Source organism: Diplotaxodon limnothrissa, linkage group LG3 (genome assembly GCF_057381915.1).
Source record: "Diplotaxodon limnothrissa isolate DT_005_m linkage group LG3, D_limnothrissa_male_GT1.1, whole genome shotgun sequence".
Classification (NCBI taxonomy): Eukaryota; Metazoa; Chordata; class Actinopteri; order Cichliformes; family Cichlidae; genus Diplotaxodon; species Diplotaxodon limnothrissa.
In genome coordinates, this window is record NC_140598.1 from 70,261,540 (window position 1) to 70,279,479 (window position 17,940).

General features: G+C 43.7%; 1 protein-coding gene across 1 annotated transcript in view; it reads left to right on the forward strand.

Annotated features, from left to right (window-relative positions):
• The window catches only part of LOC146637675 (protein NLRC3-like), a 121,518-nt gene that overhangs the window by 12,608 nt on the left and 90,970 nt on the right, over positions 1–17,940 (forward strand). Inside the window, exons 2-9 of the mRNA XM_085349761.1 lie at positions 249–380; positions 465–557; positions 1,321–1,422; positions 3,709–3,944; positions 4,061–5,852; positions 7,364–7,540; positions 9,285–9,461; positions 13,348–13,521. Of these exons, the coding sequence (XP_085205887.1) occupies positions 292–380; positions 465–557; positions 1,321–1,422; positions 3,709–3,944; positions 4,061–5,852; positions 7,364–7,540; positions 9,285–9,461; positions 13,348–13,521 (2,840 nt within the window). The 5' untranslated portion in view covers positions 249–291. The remainder of the gene's footprint in view (positions 1–248; positions 381–464; positions 558–1,320; positions 1,423–3,708; positions 3,945–4,060; positions 5,853–7,363; positions 7,541–9,284; positions 9,462–13,347; positions 13,522–17,940) is intronic.

A 17,940-nucleotide genomic window follows, 5' to 3' on the forward strand; every position in this document is an offset into this window, starting at 1 on the left:
TCTGTAAGCAGTCAGCTCGGTCCTGGACATGGTTACTGACATAAAGCTGCTCTCTGCAGCCATGTTTGACCTGCTGCTTTGTAGGACTACAGTAATGGAGGATTTGGAGGCTGAACTCGGCTCTGTGACACTTTTTGTAGTGAACTGATGAAAGCTGCGTCTCAGATGGATGTTAGTCCAACACATCAGACACAACCTCTGCAGCTCTCAGTTAATGTGCACATGAATGATTTGTGTTTCCTCTGCAGGTGAAGGTAGAAAGTGTGTGTGAGCTGATGTGAATTGAGCAGCATGGATCAGTGTGAGGACAGAGAGGAGGGAGTCCCTCCCTCTAAAAGCACTCTGTGTGGGGAACATGAGAGCCAGACCAAAGCTCAGAGGTGAGATGACCATCTCTAACTGTCCATGACTCTTCTCCATGTCACAGCTCAGCACTCACATCACTGCTCCATCATTATTCACAGGAACCCACCTGGACCTCCACCCAGCTCTGTGTCCTGTAAGAGTGACGTGTCTAAAGATGTCATCAATGATTTCAAAGTCTCTGCTGCAGAGAGGTGAGCTGTTAGTAACAAGAACTCTTTGAGTTAAATGATTTTGATGTTTCCTGGTTTCTAAAATGCATCTCTGTAGCAGAGCAGTGTCTCCAAGGACACACAGGCTCAGCTGTAACTGTCAGTTTATCTGGTTTAAGACACATTTGGACTCCATTGGCTGTTTTTAACTATGTATTTTAATCAGAGGTGTAAATCTAGACCTCACACATCTGGATCCTAAACTATGATAGAAACAGCTGCTAGCAGTGGGTAGTTTGACTTTGAGACGCTGCTCTAGAAAGCAAACAAAGGTTTGTGCAGCTCCTCTTCAGAAAAGTGTTCAGAGAGCAGCTGCTGTATTAGACAAAGGCTCGTCGTGTGAGCCCAGATGTGTGTAACAGCTGGATGAAGGAGAACCATCACAGTCGCGTCTCCATCCCGCCTTTATTAATGAACTTCCTGTTGCTTGCAGATGACAGGAACGCAAAGTGTTTGTGCCACGTGATGCTGCAGGATTTGTTAACATGTCCATGATGGTAACATCTCCTCGTCTAACTGCAAACACATGAGCGCTCCTAACGGCAGCTATCACAGCCACACAGGCAGACTGTGTCTCACTGTTGCATTCAGGGACATTTGTTTTCCTGTAAAAAGCTGAACTCTAATCTAAGAGGACTGTTACTGACAGCAAACAGCTGCATTATCTGCAGTCTGTGTGATCACAGCTGCTTCAATCACTTTATCAGATAATTTATCATTGAATAAAACATGTTTGTGTCTGCAGAGGTCAGAGGTCACAGTCTGCAGGATCCAGCTGTCCATCTGTGAGGAGTGATAAATCCAAACATCACCCTCTAAACTTCAGCGGTGAACCTGGACCAACGAGGTCAGAGAACTGTGATGACTCCTTTACATGTTTGTGTTTTCCTGGATAAATATGACCAAAGATTCATTAAAAAGATAAAAATATTAGACTTTGTCCTGTAGCGCTGTGTGGCAGGCAGGATTGGCCCCAAACACAACAGGATGAAGTCAAAGAGGCAGCTTTATTTCAGCTGTGAACATGCAAACAGCAGAAATAAGAAAACATAACTGTAGGTTTGCAGTGAATGAAGCCTCAGCTCGACGCTCCACTTTGTCCCTCTTTTCCTTCTCCAAACAGCCACATCAGGAGTCTCTCATGGAGTTTTAAAATATTTAATTACAAATGTCCAAAGATGGGTTCAGGATACCTGAATCCACAGTTATTAAAGCTAAAATAGTTCATAGGGTTTGGACTTTGTTAGGTGACGAGAGAACATCAAAGTGTTTTTTATCTTTAAACAGTATTTTTATCACTTCAGTTGCTCTCACAGCCCTGTTTGTAATTTTACCAGAGCTCTTATGTTTCACTCAGTGCTCCCACCAAACACCTTGGAGGACACATTAGTGTGATTTAGATTTCATTGGTGCAAACACCAGTCACACAAGCTAACCCATGGAGGCAGCAGCAGGCTTTGTGTTTGGTCTGTTGGCTTAAACTAAGAGAGTTTAGTTTGTTAGCACAAAGAGCTGTCAGCTAAAGCCCCGAATGCATTTTGAATACAGATGAACTGAGAAAAACACTTTAAAAACAGCAAACAGTCAAACTGACAACATGTTTTTCTGCTGATCATCCACAGCAGTACATTTAGCATTCATGCTAGCAGCAGGCTATGACTGTCCACTGAGCACCAACACAGGTAGGAGTGAGCAGTGATGAAGCAGGACTGTGGGCAAGTTTGAGCTACAATCCTATTGGCTTCTCAGTTTCTCCAAAGAAAAGGGGAAAAATTCTTGGTGTTGTGAAGATGTGAGTTGGTCTTGTTGTCGTGGGGCTGGAAGGATGCTGGCAGTGAGAGGCTTTTCATACAGTGTTGAGTAACAGAATGAGAAGAAAGCCACTGCACATGAAACAAGGTGCTCGTAGTGTTTGTTTACTGTGTTTGTGCCACAATGTCAGATCAGTTGTAGATTCACATGCAGACTTGTCCAGTGAAACCAATGCAAGTACTGCAGTACAGAGCAAAGACTAAGCAAGCCAGGAGAGCTCTCCAACTTTCTGAAAGTATCAGGATATTTGAGTGATAAGAAAAAGTGGATCATGCAACAATGTCCCTCAGCACACAAAACAATCAAAGCAGAATAAATATAATGTTTTAGATCAAACACTTACAGGGACCTGAAGAGAGAGAACCAACAAAATGTCATGGCTAACAGAGGAACTCAAGCACAGACTGAGTTCTGACAAACAAAAAGGTGACAGTTTATTTACCAAAGGGGTGAACCACAGTGCTCTATATATGTACAGTGAGTTGGGGAGGGGGTCCAGGGCTCCAGGGAAAAGAGGGAAGGGAGTCCACACTCGCTCCTCTTCAGTCACTCTTGTCCTGCTCTCCACTCACACAGCCACACACAGGAATCACAGGTAAGCGTCTGTAACCAGGTCCGGGGAAATATTTACTCAAAGTATACACAACGTTAACCCAACTGGTGAATTTAGAGAGAGATTTCTTAGCAAAGAGCTGAGATCATGAACACAGGAGGGTCAATGTCCCAGCGACAAACTGCTCCATGCCGCAGCGTTAAATGGTTCCCGGTAAGCCCAGGTGAATCAGCAACAGGTGGTGTAATCATCATAACTGTGTGGACCAAGAGCGAGAGGCCATTACAAGCTCCACCCAGGCAGGCAAAACGCTAGCAGGAGAGAGCAAAACATAAAACCTGAAAAGCCATCATGAGCCAGCCAGAGAGACACAGAGTTTTATACTAGAAAAGAAACCTGCTCATCTTCATCATGTTTATTTAATTAGAGAAAATCAGAAGTCTCTGTGTGTCAGACCACAGCTCTACACGGACACTTCTAAGCTGCTTCAGAGTGAACTGACCCAGATAATCTGCACACAGCGGCTGTAAAACAGTGAAAGTCATATCTGTCTCTCTCTGATGGAAAGCTTTTATTGTGAAGTCAGGAAGTCTGCAGGAAGTGTTGAGTTTGTATTCATCACTCAGTGTTTAATGAGACAGTCAGACAGGAAGAGCAGCTCATTAGTGTTGATGAAATCAAAGGAACTGTGAGGAACTGCAGTTTGGTCACATCTGGATGTTTTTCACTGACAGTAAATGTTTTAGTGATAAAGAAATGTGTTCACAGAGCGAGGAAGAGGAGTGGTGTTTGTGAGGAGGAGCAGCTGTCCTGCTGTGCTTTGTGTCAGGACGTCCTGAAGGATCCAGTCTCTACCAGCTGTGGACACTGGTTCTGCAGACAGTGCATCTCCTCATACTGGGACCAGTCTGCTTCATCAGGAGACTCCTCCTGTCCCCAGTGTGGAGAAAGATCCAGAAGCAGAGCTGGACTGCAGACAGCCAGTCAGAGCAGCTGTGTACAAAGTAAGACTGAACATCTGTCTGCTGATGGACTCATTTCTGAAAACTGGACTTCTTGTGTTGTTCAGACATTGAAGAGTTTTCTTTCTCTTTAGTCTCATTGTTTTTCTTTCTTTCAGCAGATGTTGGTCTGCAGGAGGTTTTAGATGAACATAAGATCAGTCTGAGGAGGAGATGTGAACGTGTGACTGAAGGAAGTGATGAAACAGGAAGTAGAACCCTCCTCAACAGGATCTACACTGAGCTCTACATCACAGAGGGACAGAGTGAAGAGGTTCATACCCAACATGAGGTGAGGCAGCTGGAGACAGCTTCCAAGATGGACGCCCTCCATGACGCTCCAATCAGGTGCCAGGACATCTTTAAAGCCTTACCTGACCAACAGAGACCCATCAGAGTGGTTCTGACCAACGGCGTGGCTGGTGTTGGAAAAACCTTCTCAGTGCAGAAGTTCACTCTGGACTGGGCAGAGGGCTTGGAGAACCAACATGTCAGTGTGGTGGTTCTGCTTTCATTCAGGGAGCTGAACCTGATCAGAGATGAGCAGTACAGTCTTCTGGAGCTGCTCCATGTTTTCCATCCAACATTACAGAAGGTCACAGCAGAGAAGCTGGCTGTCTCTCAGCTTTTGTTCATCTTTGACGGCCTGGATGAAAGCAGACTTTCATTGGATTTCACCAACAGGAAGCTGCTGTCTGATGTCACACAGAAGTCATCAGTCAGCCAGCTGCTGACAAACCTCATCCAGGGGAATCTGCTTCCCTCGGTTCTCGTCTGGATAACTTCCCGACCCGCAGCAGCCAATCAGATCCCTCCTACATGTGTTGACAGGCTAACAGAAGTACGAGGCTTCACTGACGCCCAGAAGGAGGAGTACTTCAGGAGGAGATTCAGTGATGAAGAGCTGTCCAGCAGAATCATCTCCCACATGAAGACATCCAGGAGCCTCCACATCATGTGTAGTATCCCAGTCTTCTGCTGGATCACTGCTACAGTTCTGGAACACATGTTGACTACAGAGCAGAGAGGAGAACTGCCCAAGACCCTGACTGACATGTACTCACACTTCCTGCTGGTTCAGACAAAGAGGAAGAAGAACAAGTACCATGAGGGACATGAGACGAGTCCACAGGAGCTGATGGAGGCTGACAGGAAAGTTCTTCTGAAGCTGGGGAGGCTGGCGTTTGAACACCTGGAGAAAGGAAACATCATGTTCTACCAAGAAGACCTGGAGCAGTGTGGTCTGGATGTGACAGAGGCCTCGGTGTACTCAGGAGTTTGTACAGAGATCTTCAAAAGAGAGTGTGTGATCTTCCAGAAACCAGTCTACTGCTTTGTTCATCTGAGCATTCAGGAGTTTCTGGCTGCTGTCTACATGTTCCACTGTCACACCAACAGGAAGACAGAGGTGCTGAAGAACTTTTTGGGAAAAGAATACAACGTGTCCTCTCTGGATGATTTACTTAAACGAGCCATGGAGAAATCCCTCCAGAGTAAAAATGGCCACCTGGACCTGTTTGTTCGCTTCCTTCATGGCCTCTGTCTGGAGTCCAACCAGAGACTCTTAGCAGGTCTGCTGGGCCAGACAGAGATCAGTCCAGGAACCATTCAGAGAGTCATCAACAACCTGAAGGAGATGAACAGTTATGGAATCTCTCCTGACAGAAGCATCAACATCTTCCACTGTCTGATGGAGATGAACCACCTCTCAGTACATCAGGAGATCCAAGAGTTCCTGAAGTCAGAGAACAGATCAGAGAAGGAACTCTCTGAGATCCAGTGCTCAGCTCTGGCCTTCATGCTGCAGATGTCAGAGGAGGTTCTGGATGAGTTGGACCTGCAGAAGTACAACGCATCAGTGCAGGGACAACAGAGACTGATTCCAGCTGTGAGGAACTGCAGAAAGGCTGGGTGAGTCCAGATGTGATCATTAACATCATTGATCAGTGTAGGTTAGTAGTTTAATTTTTGAAAATAAAATCAGATTGTAACCACAAAGTGTTTGTGTCCGTACGCTGCAACCTTCCACACCATTCCTTTATTGTACAGACTCAGCAGCAGCTCCATGGATCCCAAATCCAAGAGTGGAGAACAGATTTGAAGTGTGTCACATCCATGCAGTCACAGCTGTTTCCACCATGTTTCCACTGATATTAATCCCGTTCAATGACACGTTTCATATCAGTGAATATGTTCTTTAGGACGTCCACTGACATGTTTAAGTGTCCTGCTGGAAATCACTCAAATCATCCATGAAATCCATGAAAAATCCTTTTAGTGTTTCTAACTTCACCCTCTGTCCTCTCTCTCTCTCCATCCTCCTCACTGCTTCTTTCACTGATAATCACACAAACATCGTATTCAGCTACAAAATAACACAATAATATCATCTGATGATCATTATTATAAGAGCAGGATCCATATTTGATATCAGAGTAACACACTGCTTGGTTATGTGCAGTCATCATCAGTGACTGTGGGTCAAACAGAAGCTCTCTGATTGGTTGCTGACCTTGGTCACCTGTCCACTCTCACCTGTTTGTGTTTGCTCTCTCTTTGCTGTCTCCATCCTCTCTCTCCTTTCTCTCCCTCTCTGTCTTTGTACGTCACTCAGGTCCAATGGAAACAGTGACATTTACAAACCAATCAAAGACAAACTGATCCATGTCAGGTTATAACAATATTCAAAGTGAATACAGGCTGCTGCTGGACACAGACAGGTAACATCATTTTGACTTGCTGTCACCTGGATCTGGACTCATAAACACTGAAGCCCTGAACAGGAATACAAATCATTTTCTGCCAACTAGCGACACAGCAGCAGATAATGGCTCAGAAAGCTCAAATGAGCCAATCATTTCTGTGTTTAGTTCCCCTGAAATCAGATCTGATATCAGCAGCTCTGAGTTCATTCATCATTATTGTCCAGTGATGAGATTTCTGCTCCGTTTGGTAACAGTCAGCAGGTTTTTCCTGCGTGTGGACGTGAACAGTCGTACCTGACAGCAGGTAGCAAACAGAGATCATCTTTCCAGCTGGAACTCTTCACTGAGCTGAACTCATTCAAAATGTTCTGGAGTCAAAACAGGAAACAGTCCAAATGTGTGTCTTCACTCTGACTCTGGATCAGATCTCAGTGACAGACTGTGGACATTATGGAAGCCTAAATGTGACACCATCTTCCTCCTTCACCTGCAGATTAAAGCCAAACAAAGATTCTCATTAAAAGTCTGCAGGTCTGAGAGAGACTCAATCGTTGTGTCATGTCAAACACAGTAAGAGGAGCTGAAGCACAGATGTGAAGAGCAGATTCATCAGATTATGACCTCACTCTGTTTTCTCTTCATATACATTCAGTCTGTGTTTATAATGCAGATTTTCTGCTTTTATAATAACACATTTTATATTTTCTATCATCACAGACTGACTCAGTGTCGACTCTCAGAGTCTCACTGTGAAGTTGTGGCCTCAGCTCTGAAGTCCAACCCCTCCCATCTGACAGAGCTGGACATGAGTGGAAACTACAACCTGCAGGATTCAGGGGTGAAGCTTCTATGTGCTGGACTGGAGAGTCCAAACTGTCGACTGGAGACTCTGAGGTGAGTTCACTGACTGCGGCTGTTGTAGTTTTTCTATATTTCAGGTCTTTGATTGATGTTTGAAACTTTCTTTAGTTCCTAAATGTTCAGGATGTGTCTGAAGACAAATGTGAAGAAGTTTGAGTGCTTTCAGAAATGTTGTCTTTCCAAACGACTGAACAACAGTTTTTCCTTTTGGCTCCAAACAGAAGTGACAGACTTGAGCAGGGTTCATTTAAAGGCTGACAGAAGTGGAGTGGTGACGGGGAGATGTTTGACAGGACAGTGTTTCAGCCTCCACAGGTTCATGTTGTGCTCCATCAGTCAGTGAAGATGAAGTCAGTGCTGATGAGGCTGTAGAGTGTGTGAGGGATGTGAATGAGGATGATGAAGATCTGATGATAGCAGATAAAAACAGGCTGCAGAGACTTTGAGCCATACAGGGCACACAGTGTGTGTACAGAACAGCTGAAATCATTATGGAGGCCTCACTGGAATATGGAAGCATCACAGTACAGCTTCAGTGAAGCATTAAAGTCTCTGATATGAGATGAGAAATGAAGCAGCCAGAGCTTTTTCATGAGTGGAAATCCACTGTGACTGTGAGCTGCTGCTACAGCCTCCAGATTAGCCAGCAGCTCATCCTGCTCAACATTTCCTCACCAACTTTAATGGAAGTGTGATGTTTTCAGCTGGAGTGATGGTCAGGGTGGCCTCCCTCTCCTCTTCTTCTCCTCTTCCTCTTTCATTTGTAAAGCCACTTCTGCTGCTTTCATTCATTTGGAAGTCCTGTAGCTGAGTTTGGGAGAGACTAACAGCCTCGGCAGCAGAGGGGAGAAAGGCTGTAACACCACCACTTTACTCTGTTCTACCTGTCACATCATTTTATCAGGAAACAAATATGCTCATGTTTTTACTATGTTTGTCTTGAAGATGTAAGAAGATCACATGGTGCTTTTTATTATTGTGTTGGTTTGTTTCCTGTCTCTTGGATGGAGCCCAGCTGTGCGTGGCCCCTGGGCCTGTGGTCAGAGTGTGTGCTGGATAATCCGGCCCAGGATGAGGCCAAACTGACATGGGATGAAATGTCTGTCACATAATTGAGCTTAGTGTAGTTTCATTTCTGCACAATTTAAAAACAACCAAAACTTTTTTCTGTCTTTTCTATGTTATACTGTAGACTTTCTTTGATACTGTGTCCAAAAGGAGCAGCTTTTACTTTGAAGGGGAGCCGTCTCTGTTTCCTCTTCAGGTTGGATGATGGAAGCAAATTAGTGTGTGATGTTCTTTCAATGTTGCACTTTGTAGACGCTCCCTGAGCACTGGTCTCACAGCCAGCTGCACATAGAGACCAGTGTTGTTAGTCCAGGTCAGAAGATGACTTGTTGGAATGAAAATGAGCTTGTAGTTTGTCTGCTTTAATAATGTGACTGGAAAAAGGTGTTGGACTTCAAATATGTCCATTTCTTTCACACTTCACCTTTAAAAGTGAAGCCTTGTGGTTCCTGGAAGGAAAAACACGACTTTTTCAAGTCTTTGTCCTGTTTTTATGATAAATGTACGACTTTAATGTGAAACATTCAGAGTTTTTTCTCTTGTTGTGTTTGTTTGAAGCTGCTTCCTGTTGGCTTCAGCTGTTTGGAGTTTCCATTTTCTAAACTTCTACATTCTGAACCTTCTTCAGCTCTCAACAGATGATGAAACACTGAATGATTTCAAGCTCACACTTTGTCTAATAAACTTACATTTTCCATTCTTAATACAGATTGAAGGACTGTGGTTTGTCAAAGATCAGCTGTGATTATCTGGCAGCAGCACTGAAGTCCAACCCCTCCCATCTGAGACAGCTGGACCTGAGTAACAAGAACAAGCTGCAGGATTCAGGAGTGAAGCATCTGTGTGGATTTCTGGAGAGTCCAGGATGTGGACTTGAAACTCTGAGGTCAGTCAGCATGTTTTAGTTGTGCTGAGATGAATATGATGTGAAAGTTGTGCTGACACTAAACTGCAGACATCAGGCTGATATTATACTGATCCACACTGAGGATCTTCATGGTAAAGTCTGTTTTCCTCTTCTCTGGTTTAGTCCATTGACAGCAGCAGAACAATGTTCACATTTCAAACAGTGATACTCAACGTATGGCCCGCGGCCCACACGCAGCCTGCCCACCTTTCCTGATTCAGAGAGAGGGGACCCTGATTAACTGTGTAGTGTCCTTCCTCACAGTTCTAAGTATCAGAGACAACAATGAATAATCCACAGCTGACTGTCTTTAGCAGGTCAAAGGTCACGGCACACATCAGACAGTGGGAAATATTATAATTCTGATCATTTATCAGCACATATCCATATGTATAAAAACAAAGCTGACACTGTGAGACTTGATCAGAGGTGTGATCATCACAGCAGAGGCCTTTGTGTCAAAGTCACTGAGGATCAACCAGAAACACATGAAGCAGATTTTCCTGTTCTGGCTTTTTATAGCAGATAACCTTCAAAATATTCTGCAGTCGATCAAAAACTGAAGCAAACCATGAATCAACATGTGAACATGAGCTGATGCTGCTGAAGTGAAGCAAAGTTACAGAGGTTTAACAACCTTCGTCCGATTTCCAATCTACCCTTCATTTCTAAGATACTCGAAAAAGTGGTTGCAGCTCAACTTCATTTACACCTGGTTAATAATAACATCTACGAGAGATTTCAGTCTGGTTTTCGCTCATGTCACAGTACCGAAACTGCTCTACTTAAAGCCCCTAACGATCTTCTAATCGGAGCTGACTCTGGTCTTCTCACCATTCTCGTCCTTTTAGATCTGAGCTCAGCCTTTGACACCATTTCTCACTCTGTCCTTCTAAGCAGACTTTCCTCTCTCGGCATCTCTGACACACCCCTCGTCTGGTTTCAATCATATCTCCTCGACCGCTCCCAGTTTATTCAACTAAGATCATTTCGCTCTCGTCTATTTCCCGTCACCTCTGGTGTACCCCAAGTCTCAGTTTTAGGCCCTCTTCTCTTTATAATATGCATCCTCCCTCTAGGTACCATCTTCCGCAAATTTGATCTTCAGTTTCACTGTTTTGCTGATGACACCCAGTTATATCTCTCTTGCAAACCTGATTCCTCCCTCCCACCTTCTTCCCTTACAGAATGTCTATCCGAGTTAAAATCCTGGTTTACCTCTAATTTTCTAAAGCTCAATGAGGATAAAACTGAGATCCTCCTTATTGGCACCAAATCCAACCTTTTGAAGGCAAACCATTTCTCACTCACCATCGATAACTCCACAGTTTTCCCTTCTCCTCAGGTTAAGAGCCTTGGTGTCATCCTAGACAGTACACTTTCTTATAAATCACACATCAATAACCTCACCTGTTCTGCCTACTTCCATCTACGTAACATTAACAGATTGCTTCATTCTCTTTCCACCCAGTCTACGTCCATTCTTGTACATAGTCTTGTTACCTCCCGTATTGACTACTGCAATTCTCTTCTGCATGGTCTCCCCCAAAAATCCCTCCATAAGCTTCAACTGGTTCAGAACTCTGCTGCTCACATTATCACCAGAACCCCCTCCTACCAGCACATCACCCCTGTTCTTCAGGAACTTCACTGGCTCCCTGTGAAATTCCAGATAATTTTCAAACTTCTTCTGCTCACCTTCAAGGCCATTCATAACCTCGCTCCTTCATACCTTTCTGACCTGTTAACCACCACTTGTTCTGCCCGTTCACTTCGTTCTTCTTCTTCTATCCAGCTTACTGTACCTTACTTCCGCCTCACCACCATGGGAAGCAGAGCTTTCAGCTGCTCTGCTCCCAGGCTGTGGAACTCTCTGCCCCCTGAAATAAGAAATATTGGTTCTCTCCCCCAGTTTAAATCCCAACTCAAAACTCATCTGTTCAAATCTGCATATTCACTGTGAATCCACTGTTTGTTCATTTTATCTTGTGCTTGTATTTTATTGTTCTTATTCTCCCATTGTTTTACTAAGTGTTTCATTCTATTGTAAAGTGTCCTTGGGTGACTTGAAAGGCGCTCATAAATAAAATAATAATAATAATAATAATAATGGATACTTTATTGATCCCCATGGGGAAATTACTTGTTTTTCTCTGCATTTGACCCATTCACTCTGTGAAGCAGTGGGCAGCCCACTAAGCAGGCGCCCGGGGAGCAGTGTGTAGGGACGGTACCTTGCTCAGGGGTACCTCAGGGTAGCCGTTAAGTGGATTCGAACCGCCGACCTTCCGATCATGGGGCGACCACTTTACCTACTGAGCTATCCCTGCCCCAAAAATTATTATTATTATTATTATTATTGATTACAGACACAGCTGAGAGTTTGTAATCTGTCATCATTTTAAAAGGTTTAAATTTCTTCAGTATTGAACAGCAGAAATGAGGCTTTGTTTTGGGAGGCCGACAGCAGTGAACACAACAGCAGACTGGTGCGTAATAAGCAGTGAATAATGCAGGAAACAGATTTTTGAAGGTAAACTGTTCTTGAAGTACACTGAGAGAGAGAGAGCTGTGCAGGAAGTAAACGTCAAAGTCAAAGAGAATTCATGACGATGTTCATCAAACGTAAAGCGTAGTTTGGATCTTCTTCTGCTGCTGGTTCAGTCAGTTTTGGTTGGAGACAGATGAAACCTGCAGCTCCAGGATCTGTGAGCTGTCCACTTTCAGCCCCGACGGCGTGTCCGTGTACGTGCCGTCGAGTGAACGATCCACGCTCTGTGTTTCCATCTTTGTGTGTTTAGCTGCTCTCATTTACTGTTTTATCTGTTTGCTTGTTGTTGAAATACTTTTGGGAGCTTTAACCTGAGATTCTGGCAAAATACATTTATATTAAAAATCCATTCAGGATTGAATGAATCAACATCGCTTTATTCAAATTCAAACCATTTAAATAGGAAAATCCATTTTTTTACAGCCGCCTCTAATGCTGGGTAATGTCAGCTGGTCCATGTGCAGCTGGCTGTGAGGCTCAGGGAGCGTCTACAAAGTGCAACACTGAAAGAACATCATCCATAAATATTGAGTAATAACTGGACTCTCATACAGCGAGACTCAAATGCCTTTAAACATCATCTTATCCTGCTGATCCAAGTCCAACACTGAGTTTGTAAAAACATGTTTGTCAATCATTTTGTTTGGTTTCTTAGGAAAATGATTCAATAACTTGCTGCTAATACACAACATTTCATCATATTTCCTCATAACCCTCTTTTGTCTGACCATTTGATCCCATTTGAATTTGCGATAAAGGATCCACAGAGTTTGTTGAGAATAATGACAGTAGATGTTTGTGTGAAAGTGCTGGAAGCAAATTAGTGTGTGATGTTCTTTCAGTGTTGCACTTTGTAGACGCTCCCTGAGCACTGGTCTCACAGCCAGCTGCACATAGAGACCAGTGTTGTTAGTCCAGGTCAGAAGATGACTTGTTGGAATGAAAATGAGCTTGTAGTTTGTCTGCTTTGATATCGTGACTGGAAAAAGGTGTTGGACTTCAAATATGTCCATTTCTTTCACACTTCACCTTTAAAAGTGAAGCCTTGTGGTTCCTGGAAGGAAAAACACGACTTTTTCAAGTCTTTGTCCTGTTTTTATGAGAAATGTACAACTTTAATGTGAAACATTCAGAGTTTTTTCTCTTGTTGTGTTTGTTTGAAGCTGCTTCCTGTTGGCTTCAGCTGTTTGGAGTTTGCATTTTCTAAACTTCTACATTCTGAACCTTCTTCAGCTCTGAACAGATGATGAAACACTGAATGATTTCAAGCTCACACTTTGTCTAATAAACTTACATCTTTCATTCTTTATACAGATTGAGGAAGTGTGGTTTGTCAGAGATCAGCTGTGATTATCTGGCAGCAGCACTGAAGTCCAAACCCTCCCATCTGAGACAGCTGGACCTGAGTAACAACAACCCGCAGGATTCAGGAGTGAAGCATCTGTGTGGTTTTCTGGAGAGTCCAGGATGTGGACTTGAAACTCTGAGGTCAGTCAGCATGTTTTAGTTGTTCTGAGATGAATATGATGTGAAACACAAGTGTAACGTATAAATACATGTTCATACTTTTTGTCACGGCTGGCGGAGGGAGCTGTGTGGTGTGGAGGAAAAGGAGGACCCAAGATGCAGCAAACTGATGATACGAGTGATGTTTTATTTACAAGGTGGAGGTGGCAAAAACAGGCAACGCAGCTTGAGCAATTACAAACCTAAACTGGGAGAAACTAAAGAGCAAACCTGAGACCATACAAAGGGGGTGCGGGGCAGAGGGACGCAGAGACAGGACACCATGAAACGCAGATGAATGCAGAGATACGCAGAAATACACGGATGAATGCAGATAACGCAGAGGTAGACTGATGAATGCAGATAACGCAGTGATACATGGATGAAGGCAGACGAGTCGACAAAGAACACAGACCGACACCCACTAAATATACACACACACACAAGGTAATCAGGTAATCACACACAGGAGGGAAGAACAGCTGAACCTAATACACATGAGGACCGGAGGAGACACAGACTTTCAGAATAAGACAGGAACTCTAGGACACGAGCCTACAAAGTAAAGCAGGGAACACACAGACTGATTTACAACACAACACGGGGACAAGAACAGAGCACCAAGGACAGACACAGGTAGGGCGGGCTGAATATACACTAACTTCAGGGTCAACCCTAAACTAATACAAATCAGAATAAACACAAAACGCTGGGTCAACGACCCAGGACCATGACACTTTTATTCCACAATCAGAGAGAAAGAAACAGAGAGAGAGTGCAGGACAGACAGACAGGTGACAGTCTCAGGTGTATACATTGCTACAAAACAGCACAAAAGAAGGAGGATTTAGTGTTTGTGTTATTACGAGTGCTAAACAAGAAGAGTTCCCAGATGTTACAGTGGACACATGTGTGACTCCTGTGATTAAAGCAACTTTCTTTCAGCTTAACGAGTGAACCGTCAGCTCGTTCAAACACACGTTAAAGTCCGTTTGGCTCGACACCACCGAACAGAGGCAGCAATATAACATAGCTAACATTAACAGTGCAGTGAATCCTGCTTGTGCCGTGATATTCAGGACTGCAAACCGAGCAGCATCACTGACTTTCAGCTTGTTGTGTTTGTGGATATATGACTGACTTTAATTATCCACAAAATCATCAGATTCTCTGTAAGATTAAGGTCGACTATCGAACGACGTATAAAGTAAAGGCTTTAAAACAAAGTAAACGCTGAAAGTACAAACTTCGCTAATGTCACATAACTTGGCCGGCATGTGGCCAACAGTAATGTTTTAATGTTCTTCATTATTAAACATTTGCACATAAATAAGTGCAAGTGTTTTTCTTTTTGCAGCATTTTTCTTTTTGAAGCATTTTTCATTTTCCAAGTGTTTTCTGAAGTTGCAGTCCGTTTGGCCTCTCAGGGCCCACCTAAATATATTATCATGCTGTTTACAACTACATGAATGTGATTTATTACTATTACTGAAGGTCCGCGGCTTGTAGCCGAAAATTAGCTTTACTTTGTTGTCTGGGTCAAGTTTGCTAGCGAGAGAAAGAGAAAGGCTGTTCCAACGGAACTTATTGTTTCAGAGGAAAACACGAACACAGTGTACAGTCGAGTCTTAATAGCTTACTTACAACTGGGCTTATCAGGCACTCTTTTTGGCTGCAGTGGTTATTATTATATTTACATGCTTCCAGCTCCTGTTTCTGCTCGATGACAACTCATACTTTTCCTTTTTCTCCCTCCTCGCGCTCACAGACACATAACGGGTATGGCAGTCCATTCTCCCTGCAGCACGGACTACACTGCCAATGAGGCTACATTCTTTAGGGCTATGCCTGTAGCATTCTGCCTATTAGCTTAGCACAACAACAACAACAAAAAGGCGCTCTCTCACCCAGGAAACACACAGTCGCAGAGAGAGCGACACCGTGTAACCATGGCAACCGTAACGCTGCCGCCTGGAACAACGGAACATAACTGTCAAACAAAAGAGTCCTGACCCGCGACAATATGAATCAGGAAAATACCGCCGTGTAATCCATTTATTTCAACAAAGTAACTGTATTCTAAATACCACATGATACAGTTACGGTAACTGTAACGGAATACAGTTACTCTTATTTTGTATTTTAAATACATAACGGCGGTATATGTATTCCGTTACTCCCCAACACTGGGTGTTACCTCCTTTACACAGTATCACCTTAAAGCACTTGTTGCAGGCTGCTGAGTTTGGATCTTTTGCTGAGAAGTACAGCCAGACTTTTGACCGCTTCGTCTTGGGCATTTTTAATCTGTAGCTCTGCTCTAAAAGAACATATGTACCTGGGCCCGCCTACTATCCTTGGAAAGGTAAAATGATTGGCTAGAATCTAAAGTGTATGACATGTCAGGAAAAAAAAGCACCGAAATGTGTGCTGCATTTCGGTCTGGTTACTGCCGTTTATGTCAGAACTGGTGCCATAATGGCACCGGATACTGGTGCCCATCCCTACTGAGTGCCATAGGACACTTAACCTTTGTTTCCATATGCTGGGAACTTCCTATTTTTTCCAAGGAGGACGGGAAAATGTGTGAAAATCTCCCAGTCAGTTCCTCACAGCACACTTCAATCACTTCCCTCCCACAGCATCAGGACCAGGGCTTTTTCTCTCTTTGGTCCCACTAAGAGATTTCCACACAAACACCTCATCAGTGGGACTCTCAGAGCTACCAGCCCTTTGCTATAATCACAAAGCTCTTCATTGAAATCAATGATATCAAAGCTGGAATCAAATGAGTCCAAGTCTTCTGCTGATTCAGCATCACATTCATCTTTGCTCCTTGTTCTGCATCCCCACCATGGACTTCATTCCTTTCCAAGCCAGCCTTGAGTGTCCTTTATTCAGCTCATCCTCTGCTTTACTTTTACACCTGATTTTAGCTGCTTTTAGCTGTGCCTCAATCTTTTTCTTCTCTCCCTCATAACAATACAGCTTCTTCTGCCTGAGAGTGATTTACTAATCCAGGGCTGCTTATCACTTTTCAAAGTAATCCCCATTTTTCCCAGAAAGAAATGTAAGTAGAAATCGATGATCTAAGTGAGAACATGAGCCTTTTGACCAGGACATGTCCTTCAACGCACATATTAAACAAATATGTAAGACTGCGTTCTTCCATTTGCGCAACATCTCTAAAGTTAGAAAAATCCTGTCTCAGAGTGACGCTGAAAAACTAGTTCATGCATTTATTACTTCCAGGCTGGACTACTGCAATTCATTATTATCAGGATGTCCAAAAAACTCACTGAAAAGCCTTCAGCTAATCCAAAATGCTGCAGCAAGAGTACTGACAAGGACTAGAAAGAGAGAGCAGATTTCTCCTGTTTTGGCTTCCCTTCATTGGCTTCCTGTTAAATCCAGAATTGAATTCAAAATCCTGCTCCTCACATACAATGTCTTAAATTATCAGGCCCCATCTTATCTTAATGACCTTGTAGTACCATATCACCCTATTAGAGCACTTCGCTCTCGCTCTGCAGGCCTACTTGTTGTTCCTAGAGTATTTAAAAGTAGAATGGGAGGGAGAGCCTTCCGTTTTCAGGCCCCTCTTCTGTGGAACCAGCTTCCAGTTTGGATTCGGGAGACAGACACTATCTCTACTTTTAAGATTAGGCTTAAAACTTTCCTTTTTGCTAAAGCATATAGTTAGGGCTGGACCAGGTGACCCTGAATCCTCCCTTAGTTATGCTGCAATAGACGTAGGCTGCCGGGGGATTCCCATGATGCATTGAGTTTTTCCTTTCCAGTCACCTTTCTCACTCACTATGTATTAATAGACCTCTCTGCATTGAATCATATCTGTTATTAACCTCTGTCTCTCTTCCACAGCATGTCTTTATCCTGTCTTCCTTCTCTCACCCCAACTGGTGTCATGGTCCTGGGCCATGTGGGCCCAGTATTCTTAGTTTTCGTGTATTTTTGTATTTTGTTCTTTATTTAGGCCATGCTTCCTGGGTTGATCTGTTACGTTGTTCCTTATGTGTTTTCCCTTCGTGACTCTTACCCCCTGTGTGCCCCTCTGTGTATTTATGAGCCCTCGTCTCTCTTTGTGCTTTATTCTATGTTTTCCCCAGCCCGTTATGTCTGCGTTCTCCCCGTGCTCTCTCTCCTCCTGTTTGAACCTCTGTGTACTTCCTGCTTTACTTTGCCCATCTCCCATCAGTGTTACGTTCACTCCTGCCGTGTCTTGTTATGATTATCAGTGTCACCTGTGTTCCCCGTGTGCATCCACTTCCCCTGATCATCCCTCATGTGTATTTAGTCTCTGTGTTTCGTACAGTCTGTGTCGCGTCGTCTGTGTTCCCACCCTCCGTGTTTCCATGCCCGGTCTATTGTATTCCAAGTCAT